Source organism: Python bivittatus, unplaced genomic scaffold, assembly GCF_059951505.1.
Source record: "Python bivittatus isolate LINGU-HERP-01145 unplaced genomic scaffold, Pbiv_v1 ctg000080_np1212, whole genome shotgun sequence".
Taxonomy (NCBI): Eukaryota; Metazoa; Chordata; class Lepidosauria; order Squamata; family Pythonidae; genus Python; species Python bivittatus.
Genome location: NW_028277035.1, coordinates 89939312 through 89965227, shown reverse-complemented (window position 1 = coordinate 89965227; position 25916 = coordinate 89939312). Strand labels below are relative to the sequence as shown.

At 43.6% G+C, this 25916-nt stretch overlaps 1 protein-coding gene across 1 annotated transcript; it reads left to right on the top strand.

Moving 5' to 3' along the window:
• The first annotated feature begins 1458 nt into the window (after positions 1-1458).
• SAPCD1 (suppressor APC domain containing 1) lies at positions 1459-24908 on the top strand. Its single transcript, XM_088134653.1, has 6 exons — positions 1459-2105; positions 12575-12705; positions 15829-15966; positions 18932-19033; positions 21362-21469; positions 22851-24908. Exons 1-6 carry the CDS (start codon positions 1715-1717, stop codon positions 22971-22973), a joined length of 993 nt encoding a protein of 330 aa, XP_087990779.1. The 5' UTR covers positions 1459-1714; the 3' UTR covers positions 22974-24908.
• The last annotated feature ends 1008 nt before the right edge of the window (positions 24909-25916 follow it).

The window sequence follows — 25916 nt, the reverse complement described above, 5'->3', positions numbered from 1 at the left end:
CTCGTAGTTTTCTCTGCAGTGATACAGATGTGGTTTGCCATTCCCATCTTATGTACAGGTTCCTGGTGGTCCCCCATCCAAGAATGAAGCAGGTCTGTTTTGTTTTGGTTTTTTTAGATTTTTTATCCTGCCTTTATTATTTTTATAAATAGCTCAAGGTGGCAAACATACCTTACACTCCTTCCTCCTATTTTCCCCACAACAACCCTGTGAAGTGAGTTGAGCTGAGAGAGAGCGACTGGCCCAAAGTCACCCAGCTGGCTTTCATGCCTAAGGCAGGACTAGACCTCACCGTCTCCTGCTTTCTAGCCTGGTGCTTTAACCACTAGGCCAAACTGGCTCTAGTTTTGAATTTGCTGAATTTCAGAACCCCATCAAGGTTGGCTAAACACTGCCTCCTTCTGAGTCAACTTAGCTGATTTTATGGATCTTTGAAGATGGTAAATTAGACTTCTCTTGATTCTTTTTAACCTAACATATGTTGAAAATTAGCTTTTCTTATATTAATACGGCATAACACTATTTCTTTTCTCTCTGCTTGCATCTCCCAGCTCCCAAGAGAGTTGTCTGTTTCACTTAAGGAAGGAGAGGGATCCCTGTGAGAGCTGAATATTGCATTTTCAAAACTGTGTGATTGATCATTGCATTACTGCATCATCACCGTCCCCATCATTTAAACTTATCTGCAATCTCCTCCCTCATTTCATCATATGAACAATGGCATGCTCAGTTTGGGTTTGGCATGTTGCATGAACTCAACCACTGTGGTTCAGATTAAGGCAGTGTTGTCCAAACTTGGCCACTTTAAGATGAGTGGACTTCAACTCCCAGAATTCCCCAGCCAGCAATGTTCTACAAAGGCTGGGGGGAATACAATGCTGGCTGGGGAATTCTGGGAGTTGAAGTCCACTCATCTTAAAGTGGCCAAGTTTGGACAACACTGGATTAAGGCATTACTTTGGGCAGAGCCAAAAACATGTGAGAAAGATGCAGGGGACTAACTGTGGCTTCAACACATTTAGCCCCCTTCCCCCTGAATTTTTTTTTTTTAAATTAAACAATCTATGCTGAGAAGGATTTGGAAACGGGCAACCTTGCATGCAATTTGATGAGCTTGGCTGGGCCTCATTATATTATTTCCTGACCTAGATTTGGAGATGAAGGAAAATCGGTTTTGGAAGTAAGAGGAGGCAGAACACGAAAAGAAAGACCCCACTGATCTTGGCCTTTGGGTTCAACTCCCCCCCCCCCCCAGAAGGCGAAAACTCCCCCTCGCCTCTCCACTGCCCGATCACTCCAGAGGGGAATCCAGCTCGTTAGCCGGAGCTGCTCATCCTCTGGCAGCCAGAGTGATTATCGGAGAGGGTCACGTGACTCACCCCACCGGATCTTTTGACTGGGACGACCGAGCGATCTTCGTGTCTGATTGCCGGGGCGGGCGGGGAACGAGAGGGAGAACTCGGGAGCTTCCTTTGCCCGTTTTAATGCCCTAACCCGTTAGCCCCGCGTCCTTCCCCAGGAGCCCGGTTACTCCGATTCCTCTTCTCTGCCCGGCGGAATTATTTCATCCCTCCAAGAAATCGAGTTTTTCTGACTCATTCCAAGAACTTCCAACTTTCTCCATCACTGCCCGTTGGACTACCCTACCCCTTTGCTCTAAATCCACAAACCTAAGCCCCCCTCCTTTTGGGGCCCCCTGATCTCCGACAATCAGATGAATTTGGGGGGGCTGGCGACCCCTTCCCTCTCCCCCACCTCAGAAGACCCTCCCCCTTGTGGTCCCCGCCTGCCCCGCCCTTTCCTCCACAGTCTCCGGATCCTCTTCGAAATCCTGGACGACCAAGGGAAGGGGGCCGTCCACATCTCGGAGATCGAGAGCCGCTGGGGGCGTGGCGGCTCCGGGGTGGCCCCCCAAGGGGACCAAGAGACCCCGGCTGGGGTGCTGCAGGCTCTCCAGCAAGTGGCCGAGCCGTGCGGAGGCTTTTTAAGTTTTCCCCACCTAGTGGCCGGGTTGAGAATTGCCCTGCTCCAAGCCGAAGAAGGAGCCGAGGTGGCGGAAGGTGGACGCGCAGCTGCCCAGGCGGTGAAGAAGTTGAGCCGGACACGTAAGTGAGACGGGAGGAGGCCAGGAAGGCCAGTGGATTGGAATAACGGGGTTTGGAAATCGGGGCGGGAGGAGGGCTTCATTCTCTGGAAGAGAAGCAAAATCAAAGGAGATCTGGAGAACATCACGAGGTGGCCACCAGCAACCAGAGATGGTGTGGCAAGAGATCACAGGCATTGCCCGGGGACGGGACCAGATGACTTGTTAAGGTCATTCCGCAATTTCAGAACTCTTTGAGTTCCAGATCAAACCTGGAAATAAGCGAGATGGGAAATCGAGACGCCTGGTTTCTGATGGGGACGCGTCATAAAATGTCTTATTTACAGACGCTTCTATTTCTCTTGTGCATCTTTGGAAGCCTTGTTCCAAAGACGGCGCTGGGTTCTTGCCATCCAGCCTGGGAAACACTCTAGCCCAGACTGTGTAGAAGGATATCTCTTGGAAGCGTTCCCGTTTTCTCTGGGGGAAGCTGAACTAGATTGCCTTCTGTTCCTTCCCAACTTGCTGGATCAATAGGCCTGCAGGAGAAAATTGGGAAGCTGACATCTGAGATTAGGGACTGGCAGAGTGGATGAATGCCATGCCTTTAAACAACAGGAAAGTAGGCCAGAAAGTGGCTAATTTAAAAAAAACACACAAGCCTTGAACAGGCTTCTGGGTTTGTAAGCCCTAAGACTACATGCCTGCAAGTGATATTGGTTTTATTTTGTGGAATGCCATCAGATCAGAAACAAAAAAAAAGAGTAATTTGGTCTGCAGGAAATCAAGCAGGTGAAGTTTCTCATGGCATGGCAAATAATATCCCACTGGGATCCTTTGACGATGGACAAACACAGTACAGCCTGTATAACTAAGCTTTGAGATGCAGCGGTTAGCAGTCTGCTTTACGACCACAGATTCTTCCCTTCAGATCCCACGATACCCTGGGGAAGTGTTGGGCAAATCATGATTTTTCCACCTAACCTACCCTGCAAGGTTGTTGTGAAGATAGAATAAGGAGGCAAGTAACGTACGTTGCCAAGAATTCCTAGGAAGAAATGAAAAGAAATGAAAACTGTAGTAGTCTGGCCTGTTTTCTGCTCTGCGTGAAATCTAGATGGATTCTGAATAAGCAAAACGAAAACACTGTAAGGGAGATGGACTTTTCCAGTGAAGTATGAGAAATGGCTTTTTCACACTGTACAATTTTCTTTTTTAGAAAAATATCTGGTTGCACGTGAGACTTGAGCATCTTTGTACTGGTGCCAAGTCAGACAGCATTTCTCCATCCTTCCCTTGCGATATGGACTTTTGTTTTAGACACAAAGGAGGCAGAAAACGCACTCACTATATTTCTGATGACAGAGGTGGTATCCCCTGAGCAGAGAGCAAAGCCTTGTTTGGATGGCGTGAAGACTTCCCAAACATAGAAAATTAGCATGAGAAGATTAGGCTGATCAGCTTGATGGGCTAGCTTGTTGCATGCAAGGTTCCCCCTCTAAATGGTTTTGCAAAACATTTTTCCCTGGAATATTGTAGGTCCCTATGGAACGTGCTCCTATTTTTTGCCCTCTCACTGCATGTGACCAACTTGTTTTGGAGAAGTTAATTTCTGTGTGGGTGGTGCATCTTGCAGAGAGTTTCAGCAGGTGTGCTTTTTAAAAAAAGTAGGCCTACTTTTTAATGATTTACATCAATAGCTATAAACCAGTTTTTAGAATGCAAGGCAGCCACCTTAGCAAAAATTAAAATACATTTCCAAGCTCCCAAACGAACACAAAAACAACAATGGGCACGAAAACCATGGCATGGAACTATTCAAAACTTGGACAGTTTCAGAACCGGGAGAAAAGACTATGGTTGCATCAGTATAGCTCAGGAGGATCTCAGCCTGCCTCCATCAGGGACTGGGGACATGATGAAGGCAACGTCATGGGGAGATGTCAGAAGAGGTTGCCAGGCTATACTTGGACCACCGTTAGGTGGAAGTGGGGAAAAGGCCTGTGACAGGATAAGAGAAGGAAAGTCTGTGCAGTTGAAAACATGGAGAAATCAGAAGGGAAGAAGGAAAGGACAAACACAGCTAGGGATGGGCTGGGCTAACTTTCCTTCTGCTCCAAGAGCCTTCTCTCCCCGGCCCTCATCCACATGACCCACAAGCCGACAACATACGGCCAGGGATTTAGCGCGCCTAAGCCGGTCTCCCCAGCCATAGAGAGGACCAATCCTCTTACCCGGCTGCTGTGATCCAACTTCCCCCATGATAAGGAGCTTTCCTTAATGGCCCATGCTGGCGATCAGAGGCAGGGAGGGTGGGAGCAGGATTAGAACAATGTAGAATAACATCTGGGGGGCCTCTCTGTTTTCTCCCAGTTCTCCATTCCTTCATGTTGGATTTGCCCATTCTGCAGTTTCTCCGTCGGATGCCCTCCTGGCCACATCTTTATTTGGGACTGGATTTGTGAAGGAAAGATCACTCTGTGTCTCCTTCCTCTTCGATTAGCCCCAAGCCTTCTGCCTCTTCGGGATACTGTGGAAGAGATTATCTCCAGATTCCCATTATGATACCATTGAGCAGCACGGTTGTCCACCAATGCCATTAATTTCACTATCCATTCTTCGGCTGTAGGTATTTGTAATTCTTTCCATTTTTGCCCATATAAAAGTCTTGTTGCTGGTATCACAGAAATAAATAAGTTCCCATGTTTTCTTTCCATCTGTTTATCCATCGTACCTAAAAGAAAGATCTCTGGTTTCAGTTGTACATCCATTTAAAAAATTTTTTTTAGTCAAAATACATATCAGATGCCAGAATTTCTTAGCTTTCTTACAAGTTCACCAAAGATGATAAAAAGTACCTTCACGTTGATTACATTTCCAACATACATTTGAAATTCCTTTATACGTCTTAGATAATATATCCGGCATCAAATACCAACAATACAACATGTTATAAAATTTTTCTTTTAAATTGTAATTGAGAGTAAACTTCAAGCCTTTATTCCACACATTTTCCCATTGATCCAACATTATATTAGATCCAAAAATTTTTGGCCACTTAAGCATACAATCCTTAGCATATTCATCTTTCATATTCATTTTCAACAGAAGTTTATACAACTTGGAAAGCAAGCAAGAAATGTTTAAAGGAAAGGTGGGGAATTCCAGGCAGACCCCTTCTCTTAGCCACCTTAACTGCAGGACACCCTTCCCTCCCTCCCTCCCTCCCTCCCTCCCTCCTTTCTTTCTTTCTTTCTTTCTTTCTTTCTTTCTTTCTTTCTTTCTTTCTTTCTTTCTTTCTTTCTTTCTTTCTTTCTTTCTTTCTTTCTTTCTTTCTTTCTTTCTTTCTTTCTTTCTTTCTTGTGTTTATATACCACCTCTCAGCTGTCTTCCCAAAATGATTTGCAAGCAATGTAGCTACAGAGGAAACAGAAATGAAAAAAGCTCAGAAAAGAAATGAACAGCACAAAACCATCAGTGAGATTCAGATCTGAAGTGTGTGTGCATGCATTTCTTTGCAAACAAGTTAAAAAGAACCACTCTACTTTCCCCAGTTGGTTGGACTTTAAATCCTATCATAACATGCCAGTCTTTAGCCAAGCAGGGTGGAGACAATGTTTGGACAGCAACAGATGGGGGAAGGTTGAGAGTAGTTTGTGATATCAGAGATTGGCTTATACAATTTCTTGGAAGTCTGATTTTCTGTCTGATAAATATTGTTTTGAAGTTGGGCTCTACTTCCACTCCTTTGGACTTAGCATTTCTCATTTCCAGCTTAGCCTGCATGCTCTAGGAAAGGGTGTCTCAACCTTGGCAACTTTAAGACGTGTGCTGGCTGTGGACTTCTGGGAGTTGAAGTCCACATGTCTTAAAGTTGCCAAGGTTGAGACACCCCGCTCTAGGAGCTGTATCTAAATCGGCTTTTGCTTGTGTTATGGGTTGCGTAATGTTTACATAATTGAAAAGCATAATTAAATCAGCCTATTTGCTGATTTATCATTTTAAGATGAGAGGAGATGAATTATCGAATGCATAGGGAGTCGTCCTATTTTGAACTGATTGGTGTTTAAATTAAATCTAATCCTGGTCTGTTCTGACCCCGCCCACTTTTGGGAATGTGATCCCTGGCAGACCGCTCAAAAGCAACATCAGTTCTTGGCCCTAGATGTGTGATCTATGCCAATTCTTTGGATGGGGATGATGGGACTTGTACTTTTGATATATCTGGAAGGCATTAGGTTGTGGTTCATGGGAAGAGTGATATCTTGGGTGGATTGTGAGTTGTCACCCCAACTCTTCTGGGCTTCACTAGATTCAAGAAGGAATATCAAAGTGGGCAGAGACATGGTTTGAGCCAGTATTAAGATAGGGTTGTATACTCACTACTACTGTGTTGGGATTTTTTTTAGAAAGCATTATTTAAGAACCCGAAGCAAAGGTTGGTAAGACAGCCAAGGTTGCATCTCTGCAAGCTTCCATATCTTCACCCAAGAACCTTGCCCTCTTCACTTCTAATCACCAATGGCAATCTTCCCCAAGTTTGTTTGTTTGTTTGTTTATTTAAAAACTGCCCTTGTGAGAGTTATTCCTCTGATGGTCAGAGAAAAACAACCTGATACCAGATCTGCCTGTTGCTGTAATAAGAGAAAGAAGGAGATGTGGCCTTCTGATCAAAAGAGGGGGACATCCAGCTTGTTGCATACGTTGGGTGGGAGAAAGAGCTGCAACTCTGATTTCTCTATAAATATGACTTGCATTTGATACCCAGCATTTGCTGGAATTCTTTCATCATGGCACCTTAGCTTGTCTCTAATAAAACCCCTAATGAGATGTTCTTGGATTCTTGTGGATCTTACCTGATTCCAGTCTAGCCTGCTGGAAAATAGCCTGACATCTGTAATCAGAGCTGACTCCCAGCCATTTAAAACAGTTAAAAACAGGAACACGATAGTAATCAACAGAACATACAAAATAGCAGTTACAATCCAAGAACCAACCCCAGTTAATAGCAGCAAAAATGAGGTCCTTCAAAAAAAAAAGCTCCATCTTTACAGCTTTTATGAAAGGACTGGAGAGTAGATGTTGAACAGATCTCTGCTGGGATGCCTTTCCACCAAGGGAGAGCCACCCCCAAAAAACATTGTTACTGGGCCCCCACCCCCTTTTCCCTTATGTGGGGAACCTTGAGCATCACAATCAGCCCTTTGAATTCTACCCAGAAATCTATCAGAAGCTCAAGCTGCTCCTGTAGCCCAGATATAATGCACTTGTAGAAGATCTCACTGACCAACATACAGCCTGCTGCAATTTAAACCAATTGATAGTCTTCAAGGGCAACCCCATGTAAAGTGCATTGTAGTAGTCTAATGTTAAAGTGACTACTGAGCAGTGACAATATGAGTCATTGTCACTGCTCTGCGGAACCCCATTAAGATAGGAAAAAGCCAATCCCAGTGCCTTTTGGGGTGTATGAAGGCCAACTCATTGCCCACGGTAGCCCTACTTTCACCTGATTGCAGTTATCACCGTTTTTTAACCTGGCTGTGCTTAAGCAGAACTTTCTCTCTCTTTGCTGCTGGAGCATCTGGTTGGCTATTGCCTATCTATGCCAGTCATTTCCTCCTAGCAGTACCATGGTCCCAATGTTTCTAGCCAGAAGCCCAGTTTGTGTTTACTTTGCCAACCGTCAGTTTCCCTTAATTGAATTCATGGAGGAGGGGGGCATTTTCTTCCCATGACTTTGATCCAGGAAGATTTGCCCAAATGCCTGCCAGAATGAATTAAGTCAAAAGCAGGAAGCAAAAGAGAGACCACGCTTCTGATCCGGGGAGTAACTTAAGAGGCATGTTAGCACTGGGAGAGTAACAGAGAATATCTGTTGGCAATGAATGGCCCCATACGCCTTCAGACTGACAGCTGATAGATCAGCTGCTGTCTGTGCAGTGGGGAGTTGGTGGCTGTAGCTTCAAGCATTTGGCAACGAGCCTCAGACATCCTTCCATCTGTCAAACTGACCAGAGCCTCTTCGTTGGGTGGCTGCCACACGATCTGTGGCTGATGACTGGAACCATACATCCCATGGCCAGATGACTTCATGTATCAGCTGTGGCTTGGGCAGTCTTCCCAGCCTTGTGCACCTTCGGCCATTGCTTTCATGGGCCTTTGCTCCAGACATCACTGACCCACTTGCAGATGGTCCACTTCCTCCCCTTTTCCTGCTGCAGGCGATAAGACTGTGTGAAGCTGCCTTATACTGGATCTGATCAGCTTCCCAGACTCAGGAGGGCCTACTTCAGTACTACACAAGCCAACTGCAGCCCATTCAGGACAAACTGCGATCTGGCAGAGCTCTTCCCCACCTTTTGTTTCAAAATACTGGCTAGCAAAAACAGGAGGTAAATGGCAGGGTTGTAGCTGGGTTGCCTTGAGGTTGCTGGACCATAAGTTGTGCACGGCAGGCTCCTTGTGACTTGGGGAGTAACATCTCTACAAGCTGTTTGGTTGGAGACCTTTTCATATTTAGAACCTATATGAAGGTGATGCATCTGTTTGTCTGTCTGTTTCTATCTATCCTTAAGGTTGTCTGACTCCATAACAACGTTGAGTGGTGTTCTCTGTTTAAAAGAGCAATACACAACAGAAAGGAGCAATGAATGTCCAGGAAGAGCAAAACAAACCCTCCCCTTTAGCATAAAATCTTTCCATAAGAGGTCTGACAGTCACCCTAGCCCAGTGTTTTTCAAACTTGGCTGCTTTAAGAGGTGTGGATTCCAACTCCCAGAATTCTGTTAGTGATGCTACGCATTGCAACAGGTGTAGCGCAGAATATCTGGAGTGCTGCAGATTGCCACCTATGCTTTGTCCTGTCCCATATTGACTGTGTCTAGAGTGACCGGATGCAGAAGAAAATAGGAGATGTATGGCTGATCTTTATTTATTCATTTTTCAAATTTGACACTGCCCATCTCACTGCAGAACGACTCTGGCATGGTAGAAGACTATGGGTGTGGTAGAAGAAATTTCATATATTGCAGCTTCTCATCCTTCTCTGAAAAGATGTTCCAGCCACAGGGATCAAAGGTACCATCTGTCCTCCTTGTTCCATAGCGGAATCGACATGAAGATTCTTTTCTTGATAGGCAAAGTATGATCCACTTGGGTGATGCACGGTGCATTTACAACCCATTATCTTGATGATATTTCTCCTTCAGTATTTCTTTTTTTCACATAATTGTGTTGTCGCTGAAAGATACTGACCAGTGGGATCTGCAGGGAGGGGTCAGAATAGGCAAGGTGGCAGTTGCAGATGTGCATTGATGGCAGTTGGTTAGGGTACATAATATATAACAGAGGATGCATTGGACTCATTAATTGCAGGATACAAAAGCCAGCAACTGACGGGAGAAAAGAAATCCAATTATACAGCAGCAAGGGAGTGTGAGAAAAGTTGTGCTTTGGAAACATAAAAAGTTCCAGCGTGGAACACTCTCTGATCACCCTCAGTGTGGCAGATGACTGTGGAAATAGTAACAACAGTAGCACCTGGCAGGTGAGGGTGTCAAAAAAGTCAAGTTGTATGTAAGAAAAGGGAAAGCTTTTGATTGCACCCATTTTACTGGATGCCTCTGATTAAGATCAAGAAATATGACAGAGACTGGTACTTGGTGGAGTAGTAATGAAGGCCTTGGAAAAGATATTGTAGAGAGTAAGGAAGATGACCTGGACGGAGATACGGAAGCTCTGCAGCCGAGGTGACAAGGGGTAAAATATAAGTCCAGAATGTTGTGATGACATTTGGAAACAGGTCAGACAGACACCTCCCTAATTCACTGAATTATAAGACGGAGGAGGAGGAGGAGGTACAGCACAATCAGGCTTGCAAGATTCTGTTATCATAGCCAGTCTCAGTAAAAGTATTTTTACTCTTCCTGTGGAGTTGATTTCTTGGTGTGGTCTATCAGACACAGATGCCAGGATGTGTCTACACCTACAAAGATCAGAATTGGGCAAGTCATGGTATTCTCTGTGACACTCTATAGAAGCAAAAGTTGGTCTTTGAAGAAGCAGGATAAGAAGAGTATTGACACTTTGGTGTTGGAGAAGACTTCTGAGAATACTATGGACAGCCAAGAAAACAAACCAGTGGATCATCAAACAAAATAAGCCAGAGTTCTCACTCAAGGCGCAAAGGACCAGGCTCAAATTATCCTACTCTGGACACATGATGCAAAGACCTTGTTCTCTGGAAAAGGCTCTGATGCTGGAAAAGGTGGAAGGAAGGAGAAGAATAGCAAGGAGGATGGACTCAGTTACAGTGGTGATGGGGGCACCATCGGGAGACTTGAAGGACCAAATTAGGGACAGATCATCACGGAGAAAATCTATCTACGTGGTTACTAGGAGTCGGCACTGACTGGATGGCATGTAATCAGTCTGTTTTGAATAAGAGAACAGACAGGACAGCATGGAGTGATGAAGAATCTTCTTTTATGTGACGAACAGATTTTTACTCATTAATTCTGTCTCTAGGAAATCAGCTTGGGCAATCAATCTCATCAGACCCAACCACCTCTGGCTCAGTTAATCAATTAGCCCTTGTAATTAGTGGCTTTAATTAAAGTGCTAATTAGATATAAAAAAGGACCTCATCACCCTTTTTACTGGCTCTACTGTTGTGCCTTTAATGTCACATTAATGCTGGGGTGGGTTGCTGGTGGGGGGAGTGGAAATTCTCCACTCCCGCATTTTTTTTTTGGTACCCATTCTCACTCCATTTGATGAAAGTGCATTTGCTTTTGAAATTAATGTTGCGAAATGTTCATGGAAGCCCTGATTTTGTTACGAGGGAGCCCAGAGACATGGGTGAATATTCTATGTTTTCACTACATTCTCATCTTTCCAGCCCTCTGCAGCCTTTCTGGTTTCCCATGATTTCATTACAGTCACCAGGAGAATCTGATAATGAGATTTTCCTATTTAGCCTTTCAGGGGTATCCACAAGGTATGGTCAAAAACCATCAAGGTGATGGCCACGACAGTGCAATCAAAGCTTCACTTGTTGCTTATGAGTGTCGAGGGCCATTCGGTTGCTTTTTTTGACCACACCCTTTTTTAGTGGTGGTGCTACTGTTTCTGCTGAGGGGACATCCTTTTTTCCTGAGAGTTGAATAGCCAATTCCTCCATTTCTTGGAGAAATTCATAGAAAAGGCTGGCCCAATTGGGTGGAGAATTTGGAAAGAATACGATTTCTATCCAGCTCTAAGTAAACTTAAGTCGTTTGGCCTTTTCTCTCCATTTCAGGATCATTTTCTAAAATCTCAGGTATGCCAGGCTGCTCTTAAAGGTAAAGGTGCAAAAAAGGCAGCGATGTGGCTGGGAAGGCATTAAAACGGTCACTGAATCCAAATGTGAAGGGAGATTTCCAATTCTTCTTCCATTCTCCCTGCCTATTTCTGAACACAGTTCCACATTCTGGCACTGAATGAGGACATACTTCAAGGAAAGGATGTTGCATTTTGATCCAGTGACAAATTAGATATTGCATTTAGAACATATTTTGAAGCATACTTCTTACAGCCATTTTTATTTTGAAAGAATATTGGGTCAGTCAGCAGCTGTCGCTAGTGCACAGAGGTGCTCATAATCTAAACAGTGATCTTCCTTATTGCACTTGGTCTTTATTATTGTGCAAGTATGAGGTGGCTGTTCCTTCCAGTGTCTATTAAATGTCTTTTCAGACCAGCCTTTCCCAACTAGGTGCCTTCTCGATATGCTGGATTAGTGTTTCCACACTCTCTTTGAAGGCTTTTTTAAATTTCCTCCTGGAAGATTTTTCCTATAGTTCGTTGATACTTATTGTGCCTGGAGAGCATAATTTTGGCCATGTAAGAAACTATACTTGGAAAAATACACTATCAAAATATAGGTGCTGTGGAGAACCTCTGAGTGATGGGGCAGATTCATCTCACTAGCTTTCCTCATCTGGCTGTTGAGGAAAAGGAAGATGGTTGTGCTGGGAAATGCCACTTCAGGGTGCTTGGAAAGGGTGAAAAAGAGTGGGATCCACTCAGTTGAGACCTGCTCAAGATTATGGTTTCCTGTCAAGAAAGAGGAGGGGTGAAGAAGGCTAGCTTGGTCCAAATCCACCATCTCAAGGTGCCTCCCAGGATCTCCTGAAATGACTGTTACTGGAGGTTGCAGCTTTCAGGAAGGAAACAGTCCCCATGCTAGTTACATTAAATGAAATGTAACAGAGATAAATATTGTGTCATGTCAATAAGAACAAAATAACAGATTAAGAAGTTTGATTTAGAATAGATCCACCAAAATGGCTTCTTAGAATCTGTATTTTTGAGGCCCACAAACATGTACAAGTTCCTTCATTTTGGTAAAATCAGCTGACAGGAAAAAAAACCAACCCCAAATAGTTCATAGTTAAAGGGGAAAAAATCCCAGAAAAATCCAGCAATCTTTTCTGCCTCTTTCTCCAGGAGAATCTGATGGGAAAGGAGTCACTCGGTCGAGGAGCACAAACAGCGTCTTGTCCCAAACTGGGCGATGCAGGATCATTCCAAAAGAACCACGTAGACACACCGTTTCTGGTGCCATGGAATATGAAATGGTGAGGGGATCCAGAGAGTGATTCCAAGGGGTTAACTGAAAGTTTAGTCTCCTTTCCTTTCCTTTCCTTTCCTTTCCTTTCCTTTCCTTTCCTTTCCTTTCCTTTCCTTTCCTTTCCTTTCCTTTCCTTTCCTTTCCTTTCCTTTCCTTTCCTTTCCTTTCCTTTCCTTTCCTTTCCTTTCTTCAAGCCTTAAGAAATGCAAATCAGTGTCTTTAATTAATCTAAAAGCCCAAGGAACCTCAGTCACTACAATTTGATAGAGAGGGAAGGAGAAAAGTGCTCAGAAAAGAAAGCCCCAACCTTTGGGGGCCAGTGGGGATATTTGGAATGGGGAGAGCACCCTTCCACAAAAAGACTATAATAATAATAATAATAATAATAATAATAATAATAATAATAATAATATATTAAACTTGCATGCTGCCCGACTCTCAATGACTCTGGGGGGCTCATAATCAAAGAAATGACAATAAAATCAATAAAACATAAACAATGAATCCCTACCAAGCAGTCTGTGTGTGCATTAAAGGGTGCTTAACGTTTTCTTTGACAACTCTTACATGTACTAAAAAACCAAAAATCATACACATTCACGCTGACACTCCTGTGCTCTGCCGTCTTAAGTTAATACTTAAACAAGCCATGAGGACAGGGAAGGGGAAAAATGTGTAATTTGGCTGATTTTAAATGCTTTTCTTTAATATTTTCTTGTATCGCACCTTTTGCCCAACTTTTTCCATCCTGTTCTTGTGGGCCATTTTCCCTGTCCCAGTTGGGTCTGAAAAATATGGGATAAAAAGGTATGAATAAATCTTCCACCAGCACTTGCTGACTCAGTATCAGAACTCTGGCTGCAAGTTTTTTAGACATTCAAAGGAGTTAATCCTCACCCTGCTGCTCACCTCTTCCGTTCCCCAAGCTCACGTGGCCAGCCAAAAAGACTGGGTTTAGAGGTCCTATTATCCTGGGCAACTGAAGCTTGAAGTCTAAGCCAGCATGCTTTGGGAACTGCTGAGTTCAGCAGAGTGGGACAAACCAGAAGTTTCCAGACACTGAGTATATCCCCTACCAGAGCAGGGGAAGGGTCATGGGGAGGGAAAGAAGCACAGAATAAAGCAGAGGGCAATGAAAAAGGCAGCACAAAGTAATGGAAAAGAAGACCACAAATGGGGAATACAAGTGGGAAATACAGAGCAGAGGGCTGAAAGCTAGAGAGGAAGCCATCAGGAGATGGGCATGAAGGTGTGGCTACAGATGAAGAGGCAGGAGGGGTTGGGGCAGAGGGCTGCTAAAGAAGGAAAGGGGAAGATGGATGGAAGGAAAAAGTGGGTAGAAGGGAGAAAGTTGAGGGGAGGCTGGGAAGGACATTTCAGAAGTGAGCAGGAAGGAGCTGTTAAAGGAAGGAGGACTAGCAGGATTCAAGAAGGAGAAGGGAGATGGTAGAGTAGTCTGAGGAGATCTGGTGAGAGGGTTGCAGGAGAAACAAGGGTGGTTTTGCAGGAGTAGGAGCTGTCCATGTGGGTTCTACACCCACAGGCGGTGTGATGGGTGCAGCTTTGATCTCTGGAAGAGTAAGCAGATCAAAGAAGTGACTCATAGAATCCTAGCGTTGGGAGGGACCTTGGAAATCTAGTCCAATGCTCCAGCTCAGGGGAAGATCCACTAGAGTATCTGTGACAGGTGACCAGCCAGCCTCTGTTGAAAGACCTCCAGTGGGGAGAAATTCACCACTTCATGGATCAGCCTGTTCCCTTGGCTGGCAGCTGGTACAGTCAGAAAGTTCCTCCGGATGTCTAGCTTGAAGTCAAAGAAAACGTGTTGAGGGAGAACAAAGTAGAGGTCCTCCGTGCTTCTGCCTGCCTGCCTGCCTGCCTGCCACCACAGAGCCACCATGGCAGTTCAAGGAGGCTACACCATCCTCATCATCCCACTGAGAACAGCCCTCAGCAATCTGCAGGCCCTGCAATTCTTTGTCTGGGTAAGTCCTTGTGAGAGCCAGGGATTCATGCACGCAACTTCTCACCACCTCCCTGCATGCCCCTTAAACAGTATTTTCCCCTGAAGTTCTGGAATGGAAGGCACATGGTATTATTCTATAGATATTCTGCCTATAAATTAAAACAAAAATGACGTTTCTCCTCTTCGTACCCAGAAGCTGATTTGCAGCAGTTTGGCTCTTTGGAGGAAGCTCCGTGGGTTGAACAGCTAATTTGAATCTTGTTCTTTATTTTAAAATAAACAGGATGTTTACAGCAATTTTATAGCAATTTTTAATGAGGAAATTGCTTTTTTCCTATAAAAGTCCTTAAGTGCTAGAAGCATCTTAATTTATATTGTGCTTATGCTTATCAGTCACCGAGGTCTTTGGAAACTTCATCAAGATTTGTTATTTCCCCAGTCTTCTGGAGATAGGCTGGGCTGCCTTCTCCCCCTTCTGATCCTCCTCTTCTGGTATAGGGGTGTGTGTGTGTGTGTATGTGTGTATTTCTTCAATACTGCTCTCATTGCCAACAGTTGTTTGGTTTCGTATTTATGGCGCTCTGCTGTTTATTGTAACTGGGTGTGGATGTTTCTTGCCTTTACAAGCCATCTTGAGGACTGATTTTGATAGAACTCCTTGTGCGGTTTTGCTTGGCATAGAATTTTATTTTAAAATAAAGATCTGAAAACACCAGAGATTCAAATTAGCCGTTCAACCAACGGAGCTTCTTCCAAAGAGCCAAAGTGTTGCAAATCTGCTTTTGGGTATGAAGAGGAGAAACATCATTTTTGCTTTCAGGTATAGGCAGAATGAAGCTCACAGGTGGAGTCTCTTCTGGCCGGCAGCACCCTTCATGTCTCAGATGATGCTCCAAGTGTGCTTCAAGTCCTTGGAACTGAGGGCTGAGCGTGAACCCTTCTGAATGCAAGCCCAAATTATGGAGCTGGAGGATGGAGAGGAAATGACTTAATGCTGTATGTCTCTTTCCAGGGCGTCTTATGTCTAGTTAAAAGTGCTCGCAAAGATTTGCAAAAGTGCTTTGCAAAGAGAATTTGCAAAGAAATTCTCCTGTGAGTAAAACAGCAGCAAGCTGTTGTACCAATTACTGTTTCTTCTTGCTCCCTCCCTCCCTCTCTTTGCAGCTGAAGCAGATGCAACAGCTGGAACGAGAGCGGGATGCCTTGATACAGGGCTTGGAAATGGTGAACCAGCTGCGCGACTGGTTGCAGTGCCATCTGCTGGAGGCTCAAAAACGCCAGAAGCACGTGGGAGCCCAGGCGGTAAGTTGGGGTGGGGAGCCTTTTTACCTCTCAAGGTTGTGTGTCCTCAGGCGCAATCTGAGGGAGTTGCGGGGCGAGCAGGGCTCCAACAAAGAATGGGTGGGCCCAGGACCAAAAGTGTGGGCGGATGTAGCTCTAAGGTTGAAGGTTGCCAACCCCCCTGTGAGTAATAACAACAAGGCACAGACGCTGCCTTTGTATAAATACACCCTAAACATTGCCGATTTTGCACTGCCTAAGAGCACGTCTTTCTGTTTCCGTCTGGAGTTTGACAAACTCCTGACGGATTGCAATGGGCCATACGGACTCCTCAGAGAATCAGTCAGATCCTGAATTTTTTGAAAGGACCAGTATTTCTGAATCAAGGTGCAGCAGCAATGTTAAAGTCATTTCCTTCCTTCCTTCTTTATCTTTGTATAGCCGAGCCACTCTGGGCAACTCAGTTTGCCAAAGGGAGTTTATTCATTCATTTATTTATTGCATTTTTTAAAGGCTGCCCAACTCCAACCTCTGGGAGGCTTACACTATTTCAAATACATCATTTGAAAGCAGTTAAAAATATAGTCCCCAGACAAAATAGCAATAATAACATTCAAAAAGGCTTGCCAGGAGCTCCCTCAACACAAGCCTGGGAATGATCCATTGCCACTCTGAGTCCATCTACATTGCTGCTGGTTGTCTAATTTATTCATTCATTGACTGACAAATGTTTTCATCTCATTTCAAAGGAGAATAAATCTAGGCCGCTTACAAAAGCAATATATAATAAAAAATACATACAAATATATCTAATATTACTAAATCAACTTCCCAATAAAATCATACCAGCAGCAATGTCACCAGCCCTACCTGACTATATTCTACATATATATATCTTCTATATCTCAGTCTCTGAAAGCTTGTTGAAATAACTGTGTTTTCACTAGCTTTCTAAACATTAACAACAAAGATGCTGATCTTACTTCTGGGAGGGGTGGGGGAGTTGGTTCCGTAGAAAGTCTGGGAGATTGGACTGAGACCGAGAAAGGAGGAGGAATCTCTCTACAGACAAACAGTCAGTAGATGAAACAGGTTCTTAGCCCATCATGCAACCACCTGGGAAAAGAAATGCTAAACCTTCCAAGAAATGCCACTGTAATGAGCTCACAAAAAAGGAGGGTTCCTGTCTCAGTTCTTGAGTCTGAGCTGGACCCTGATTTTTGACTTTTTTTTTTTTGCTTGTTTCTTTCGGTGTCCTCAAGTCAATGTTGACTCCTGGCAACTGCCTGGACAACTCTCTGCAGTTTTCTTGGCAAGGTTTCAGAAGTGGTTTGCCATTACCTTGATCCTGGGGTGAGAGAGAGGGACTGGCCCAAGGTCACCCTGCTGGCTTTGTGCCTAAGGCAGGACTAGAACGTATGGTCCCTTGGTTTCTAGCCTGGTGCCTCAACCACTACACCAAACTGCCTCTCCTTCTTGGCACCAGAACCCATTAAAGAAAGTCCAGGTGAATCTTGCAGCCTTGACCACGTGCTGCAGTTAAGAAGCATGAGCAAAGGAAGCTCCAGCAGACCAACTCTGCTTCTGAGTCCTCTCCTGCTGCAACTTGGGGTTGGAGGTTGGGTGGGAAGCAGGGACTACTTGGAGCAAGACATCCTGCACAAAGTACAATCCAAGCCATGTGGGGCTTTTGAACGTATTACTAACACCTTGAATGGTGTTATGGGACATTAATAGAGTGTTCACAGTAGTACATGGGCAACTACATTTTGAGCCAGATGAAGTTTTTGAGTAGTTTTCAGGGGCAGTCTCACGTAAAGCATATTACAGCAGTCTATTCAAGAAGTGACAAGGGAGTGAGTGACTCTGGCAGTGGGGCTGGCCATAACTGGGACACCAGCTAAAGCTCCCGGCCACAGCGTCTACCTGCTATTCCAGGAGGAGCTGCAGGTCCACAAGAACTCCTGGATTGCAAGCTATCTTCTGACTTTATAACATGCAGGACTCTTGGTATCTAAGTTTGGGAGTTGTTTTGCACCGACTTCTGCTGATCCTCCAGAATAGCTTTGTGCTTGACTATTACCCCTGCAATAAAATCCCCTGCGATAAAATTTCTCGCCATGGGCCCAAGGTGGAAGTATTTCCATAGCCCTTTTTAAAGGGGTGTTACATACAATCAGTGAGTTGCTGATCGCAATGGAGCTGTTCTAACCAGTCTTGCAATATCAGCCTTTTCCTAAGCTGATATCAGCTGGACTGCAACTCCCATAACCCCGGTTAGCTGGCTGTGGCATATTCTGTTCTGTTTAACTGTTATTATATTGCACTGAATAGGTTTGGAGTTTTAATTATTAAGATACTCGGTTGTTGGTTTGCTCGTGTGCACTGTCCAGAGTCATTCAGACCAGGGCAATCTATGAGTATTGTTGAATAAATGGATGAATAAATGAAGTTGTATTTTAACACATCGGGATAGCACAGAGTCTGTTAGAATTGGGTGGCTAATAAATTCAAATAAATAAAATAAACAAGGTTGGGAAGGGCTGCAACAGCCGAATCACCTTGTAGCGGAGGTGCATTCGCAAGTACGTTCTATACTTGTAATTTTAAAAAAGCAGAAGACCCATTAATGAAATTTATCTAAGTTTAAACCTTACTATTATACTAAATTATTGTCGGTATTCACATGTATGCTGTGATCCTTTATTGGGTACATAGGTTCCTGTTCCAAAGATCTTACAATCTTTTGCTTCCATGGAAACAAAGCAACTGTGTGAGAGTGGAATCAGAAATTAAAACAGGAAGGGAACATGCAATTAAATTACAAGTACTTATATGTAGCTAATTCTTCAGACTTTCATAGAGTAATTGTTGATATCTTAAATGCAAGAAATCCCCCTTTTGCTCATTTCTTGAACTGGAATGTTTGGGATCCCCATCAGATTTCCAGTCCTGAGGTTGATTACTCTGTTTTGCACAACTGCAGAAGGATTACCAAGATTCTTACTCTAAGCAGAGCTGCCTGCTGCTGGCCAAGATCCAGGAAGTCAATCTGTGCTTGAAAAGTTTACTCACTTCTTCTGGAAAGGTCAGTTGGACTGAAGGGGTGGGATGTTGGAAATCGATAGTGAAGGTAGACATACAGGCTAAGGCAGCCCCGTGTGACAGATACAGGTGGACCTTGCTTACTGACCACCATTTTTAGCGACTGTTCGAAGTTACGATGGCACTGAATAAGTAACTTTACAACCAGTCCTCACATTTACGACCTGTGCAGCATCCCCACAGTCATATGATTGCCATTTGTGTGCTTTGCAACTGGCTTGTGACAAGCAGAGTCAATGGAGAAGGTGACAATAAAATTGGAAGTTGGGGTCACACAATGTCTCGCTTAACGATTGAATGGGAAATGATGTCATAAGTTTGTTGTGGTCATGTGATGTTTCGCTTAGCAACGATGACATTGAGTGATGGAGTTGCCGGTCCCAATTGTGGTTGCTAAGTGAGGACTGCCTGTACAGAGGTGGGAGAAGAGGGAACGGATAGATCAAATTTGCTGAGTAAGATATTCCTGAGTGGGTAAGGACTTCTTTGTTTCAGCAGGACAGCTTCCTAATGCAGCCCCCCCCCCCAATTTATGGGAGTTGAAGTCTAGCAGAACTGATAGGCAATAACATGGTGAAAGTGGGCTAATGGATTATATCCCCAAATTAATCTGGATTTGGCTAATCCTACACTAAAGATGAGAATAGGACTTTTCTAGACTATAGGAAACTGCTCCATATTGTTGCCCTGTGAGTTCAGTTGCAAGGAGATGCTGAAGTACTTTTCAGTCTTGGGCAGATCTGGAATAACGATGGAGTCCCACCTTATTAAAAGCAGTAGCATAGCAAGATATCCTTTGCTCTACCTTCCTTCTCCAGAGAATTCTCTAGGCTATTCATTCCGCTTCTTACTTTCCTGCGTGCAATCGTTTGTGTGTGTGTCTGTGAGAGAGAGGGAGACGCTGAATACTTTTTATTAAAGAGTTTTACAACACTAAATGGTAATACAACCTGAAATCAGGAAAAAGAAAGAAAAGAATAGAAAGGAAATAAAAGTGCAAAAAAGAAGAGTCAAAGAAGAGAAATGAAAGAGATAGAAAAACAGAATATTTAAAGAAGCAACTCCCGATCTTCCTTGCAACAAGTACTGGCAAATCGTTCCCCACCCGCTATGAAATTACATACATGGTTCACTTCTTCCCATAGCCCCCCATCCATTCACAAATCCAAAAATCATCATTTCTGTCCAAATGTCAGCAAAAAGTCCATAAAGGGTTTCCAGAACATTACAAAAATATTTCATATTTTAGTCCTGATCAAACAAGTCAACTCTGTATTCCTTTCTTTTGTTTCTGACATCCTGATCTTTAATTCATCAAGTTGCTGTTGTAGAACTGAACCTCCATTCAAGCTTTCTTTCTCCCATCTGCAAGATTTTTTCAAGGTTTTGGAAACCCTCTTTTGTAAGTCCAACCTGCATGCAATAGGTTGAAGGCCAAATAAATGTGACATTAATTCTGAGAATTCAGTGCACATGCACCTTTTTGTAAATGCAAATGGGGGCGGAGGGCAATTTAACTTCTCCTCCTTTGCTGGGGACCCTGATGAAATTCTCTTTCTTCTTCGCTGTGCAATGCTGCTATTGTAGAGGACAGAAGGTTCCAGTGGTGCCAATGGAGGCTTTCACTGCCAGTGAAGGCAAATCGCAATTCTGGTACTATTATTTTCATGGTGACTGCTGCAGGGATGAAGGGATTGCATTCTTCTTTCCCCATCTCCTTCTCTTGCCCTATCACTGCTATTTACAAATATTGTGCCTGCTAGCTGTATTCATGCAATAAACATTCCACCTTCTTTGGCCTCTGCAGCACATCACTTATGTACATATAAGGGTAGGGACCTATGGATAACTCACCCTATATCTAGTACGTGGGATGAGGATTGCACTTACCTTCTCCAATCTGACCCCCTTCGGTTGTGCTGGACTAGGAATTGAGTCCAGCAGCACCAGATTAGGGAGTCTGGATTACTCTTTATGTAGGAGATCCAAAAAGGGGTCCTTCATGCATACCATTTAGATGGCATATTCTGTGCATGGAGGTGGCACAGGATGGGGGTAGGAAGTTTGACATTGCAATTGCATTGTGTTCTTAGCATGCTTTGCAAAAGTATGACCAGGACTCTGGTTTCTCCTGAATTGCTCTATTATCCTTTTACTCCAGACTCATAACTTCTCCCCAAATTGATCTTCCTTAGATACTGGGTTCTAAGAGAACTTTGTGTTAAGAATGTTACCAGCAAGCAGCCCTGTTAGTACTAGATGCAAATGTGGTGATGAGTCACACTTAAATTTTTATTTTCCTCCTTTGCAGTCCGAAGTGCCGCTCAAATGTTGGGGGATTCCCTTTTCTTCCCCAGCAAATCCATTTCACCAGCAAGCCATCGTTGTGCTAAAGGAACAGAACCACCTGTTGACCAAGGTAACTACAAATGCTGGCTGATCTCCTTTTGATGGAAAAGGGGGAAAATTTATTTAAGTTGCACTTGTAATGTGCCAGATTGATCTACTGGTAGTAGAACCCAGCATCCAGGCTTATCCCACAAAGCAAGCGTGCTTGCAGTTTTTAGGACACACACTTTGTACAGCATTAAAGAGAGTCACCTGACCCTGAAATTCACACCTTTCTTAGTGTTTTGAGAAATAAGAATAATTCTTCTTTGGTAAGTGAACAGACTTTCTGGTGTTCAGTGAATAAACCTAAAAATAGAAGAACTGCTATGGGGCAGTTGGGCGTGTGTATTTTTTTATTTAGAATTTTTGGTTGGGTTTTTTTTCCCCCCTAAGAGAAAATAGCATTTCTCTACCACCTGGAACAAAGTCAAGAGAAAGTAAATTTTAACCTACTGAGAAGTCTTTGGTGGACTGCTGTACAAAGGGTTTCTTTCTATCTTCTAAGTAATCTAGCAAGAGCAGGTAGAGTTCAATATCCCCCCTTCCCATAACTGTTCCTTGAAAATCATTTATAGATTCATTTCAATCTATTCCTCCCCTGTAATATGAATTGCCTTTGAAATATTAATTGGTTGTCTCTGATCAAGTTTTATGCCACTCAACGGGCTGCCCTACGTTTTGTGTTGGAATCCTTGATGGTAATACAGGGGGGTTTGAACATGTAGTTTGCGGATAACAATTAATTTGCATCTGTTCTCATAACTAGACATCAGCGTTCTAATCAAAAACAGATTTGATCCCATTAGCCCAAAATTAAACCACCCCACTCCAAAAACCACCTTATCATACTTAGAGTCTGATATGTAGAGGATCTGTATCTGGAAGCAGATTCTGATTTTTTGCAGAATTTAAAAATTCAGCTTGCACCTATAATGTGAGATCATTTTGTGGGATCCTTTGGCAAAATGCATCTTTTTAAAATATGATAATCAATATACAATGACAAATCATTGCATGAGCCTCAGTAGGGCACCTCATCTGGTTGAAAAGAAGCACGCAACTAAGGTGTGCTCTATCCTCTCTCTCCCCACACACATCATGGTATGAAAACTTAGCACAGGGTGGACATTTATGGCCCTCCAGATACTACTGAACTGCCATTCCCATCCTCCTCATGCCAGCTGTCTAAGACTGATGGGAGTTGGAGTTCATCATTCCTGAACGGTCATTGTTTGCCCATCTTTGGTTGCTCAGTAAAATGGCCCCAAAGACGGGTGGGGGGACCCAGTTGAATTGGGATGTAACCAACCATGAGCTCCTTCCAAGAGCAGGAGGGCTATAAATATTTCAGATGAATAAAGAAATTATGCTATTTGTCTTGTAATCCTTGATGTCTACCTGGCTAACAGGAAGTCTCCCAAAAATGCCAACGCATTGCACAACTGGAGGAAGAAAAAGCATTCCTGCGCAAGCAGCTGAAGGAGAGCTGGGGTTATAGACTCCCCGGCCACAAGGAGTTCACCTTTATCTAACAAGATGCTCAGGGACGGGCGACAACAAACTCAATGACACTTCTGCTTCAGTTGGTCATGTTTGAGACATCATCTCCTTTGGGGACTCCAAACGATGGAGCGCATCAAGTCTTTTGTTAGGAAAGAATTCCTATTCCTATTCCCCTCTCCGTTTGCAGAGGGTTTGTTGGAGAAATATCTTGAGATGGCTGATGATCGTTAGTATGGGAAAGGTGAAGAATAGGATTTTGAGATTCATGAAAAATAACCTGTGGAAGGGGATGGATAAGCAAAAGAAATGAACCAGAGCTACAGGCCAGTGAGGTCAAGGCTTGTAACTGCTTCGTTACCGGCCTTCATGCTCCAGCCAGCATGTTTCAGATTCTCACTGCAGGGAGGTTGAAAACTTCCTCTTCTTACAACAGCTTCAGGACTTTGCATTCTGTAGCTCTGGATCAGAAGTCACATCATGGCAGCAGGTTCTTCACTAGGATACCTGTGCTGAAGTAACTTCCCTCTGTGTTTCCTCTGGAGCATTGGGTCATCTTTTTTTTCCAACCTGGGCAAAGAGCACATACCCATCAAAGGTCTTTTCATTCAGAGACCAAATATGTTGATTGTCTCCAAATTTTGCAATGTCTCCTTTGATACGTGTATCATCCTTTTAACCTGCAAGTAACTAGCCATAGTTCTATTCTTCAGTTTCCTATTAACTGAGTGGCTGAGTGACTATTATTTTCTGTAGCTAAGAGAAATGAAACCAAGAGATATTTATTTATGGCTGAACAGGATTATGAAACCAGGGAGCACAGCTCAGTGTGGCCAGCCTACGTTTTGTGTTAGCTCCGAGTTTCCTTTCCCCATTTTGGACTGTTATTTCTGGGGCCCAAATGCTTCTAGATCAGTGTTTCTCAACCTTGGTGACTTGAAGATGTGTGGACTTCAACTCCCAGAATTCCCCAGACAGCATGCTGGTGTCCAAAATATGAGTTCCAAGAAGAAGAAATAAAATGATAAGGAATTAATAGGTAGAAGCTTGCATTCAGACACAAAATCCCTCTTAAACCATTGTCTTTGTAATAAATTCCTAAAACCTAACAAGATGGGGGCTGCTTGAGTTTCACAGAGAAACATTTCAAAGTACTGGTGTTGCTACAGGGAAATAACATTGGTGTAGCCTGCATCTACCTCCCCTCCCCAAAGTGGATAAATTCCTAACAGGTTCTCCTAGAAGTTTTGCAAGGGGCAGGTTGAAACTAGGGCTGGTGGAGGAGACAGCCCTGGGGATACTTCAATTAAACCACGAAAAGAGAACAATATATAATCCTTCCTTTGGATTGCCAGACGAGCCCAGCTAAAAAAGTCTATTGACATCCCCATTTACTAGGATCAAATAAAAACTGACGGGTAGACCTCCACCCCACCCACAAACCATAAGCATCTAGAGAGCAAGGATCGGTCAGGTGAGTCAGTGTTGGATGGCCCAAATGTCTGATTTTTCAATAGTTGGCTTCTTGTCTTCAAATTGTTGGAGGCAGAGGTGTTCTTTGTGGGCAAGAGCATTTGTGAGAATGGGAATCCTAACCCCAAGCGATGATTAGCAAAGCTGGTTTTGTAACTGTAACAGAAAGGAGAGTTACTTACAAGAAATACATTATAAGAGTAGGCAAAGCCCAGCATCTAGTTAACTACATCCTACCAGGAGGAGAATAAAAGAGCATGTGCTCCATGTTCCGAGTGCTAGGAACCAAGGCAAAAGAAATGATCTCAGATCAGCAGTATCTTAGACAAGACTTAGGCAAGACATAGAGTGAATCATTCAGTCTCTACGCCCGAGGGCCTTCTTGGGGTCTCAAGGTGCTGAAGAGCAGCTCTGTTGGATTTGGACCTCTGACGCCAGTGACAAGGCAATGAAAGGGCTGAACCACAGTTCAGTGGTAGAACCCCTCTTTGCATAGAGTAGGTCCTAGGTTTAGTTTAGCTTGGTTCTTTATGATTGATTAGCCAATAGGCCATATCAAGATACAGTGTATAAAACATAGGAAACACAAGACATTATTAAGACCACATATTAAACATAGGATAAGAAAAATTAGAATTAAAATTAAAAAAGAAAAAAGATGCAAATCGTATTTCTGTATCACCCCTACAATTTACTCTTTCCTACAATTGAACTTATTGTTCAGATAAAGGGCCGTATTATATGTCATCTTTGAATCCTGATTGCCCATTAAATATGTTGTATTAATGAAAGGATCCCAGAAGATCATCCGTCTAATGTGTGGTCCAAGATGCCAATCCCTCTCCTTTTTATACAGTTGACATTCAAATAATATATGTGTTAAGTCTTTTATCTCTGGAGCTCTGCAAATACAAGTGCGTTCAGTATAAGGGACTTGGTTAAATCTTCCATATTTAACCATTGTGTCCAACTGCTCAAATCTTGCTTGAGTAAATACCGCCCTAAGATATTTGGGCATTTCTGTGTTTAAATACTTGGCAATTTGGAAGGTACATTTAGAGTAGATGCTAGGTCTTTCTGCACAATTGAAGTGCAATTCAGCTCTCCTTGACTCAGTGAAAACTTTACTGGCATGTTCGGTGGCCCCCCGGTCAGTTCCTAGCCTGACCCTTTCAGCTCTCTTCCTGGTTTTTCTGTAGTCCCTTCTGTAGTTGCCTCCAGCGTATTGGGTGATGGTCCAACAAACCAAACACACCTTCTAACTGCCATTGATGCTGTCAAAATACAACAAGAAAGACTATTTAACACCAGTAGAGCAAAGGATTACTGAAGACTCTCCCCCTCACGGGCAGGTGGCCAAATCATGGGGACGTTGCAGAACTAAAAAGTTGCTAGGGCTTGTTTCTGCTGTGCGAGTGGGGAACTGTGCACCTCCATGGGGCACATCATGGAGAACTCCTAGTGCATGGAATTAATTACTTTTGCTGAAAGTCAGACAGCCA

Coding starts and splice junctions, on each gene's coding strand:
- SAPCD1 (XM_088134653.1), top strand. CDS start 1,715: ATGAATTTGGGGGGGCTGGCGACCCCTTCCCTCTCCCCCACCTCAGAA. Junction 2,106..12,574: donor GAAGAAGTTGAGCCGGACAC/GTAAGTGAGACG, acceptor CTCTTTCTCCAG/GAGAATCTGATGGGAAAGGA. Junction 15,967..18,931: donor AGCACGTGGGAGCCCAGGCG/GTAAGTTGGGGT, acceptor GCACAACTGCAG/AAGGATTACCAAGATTCTTA.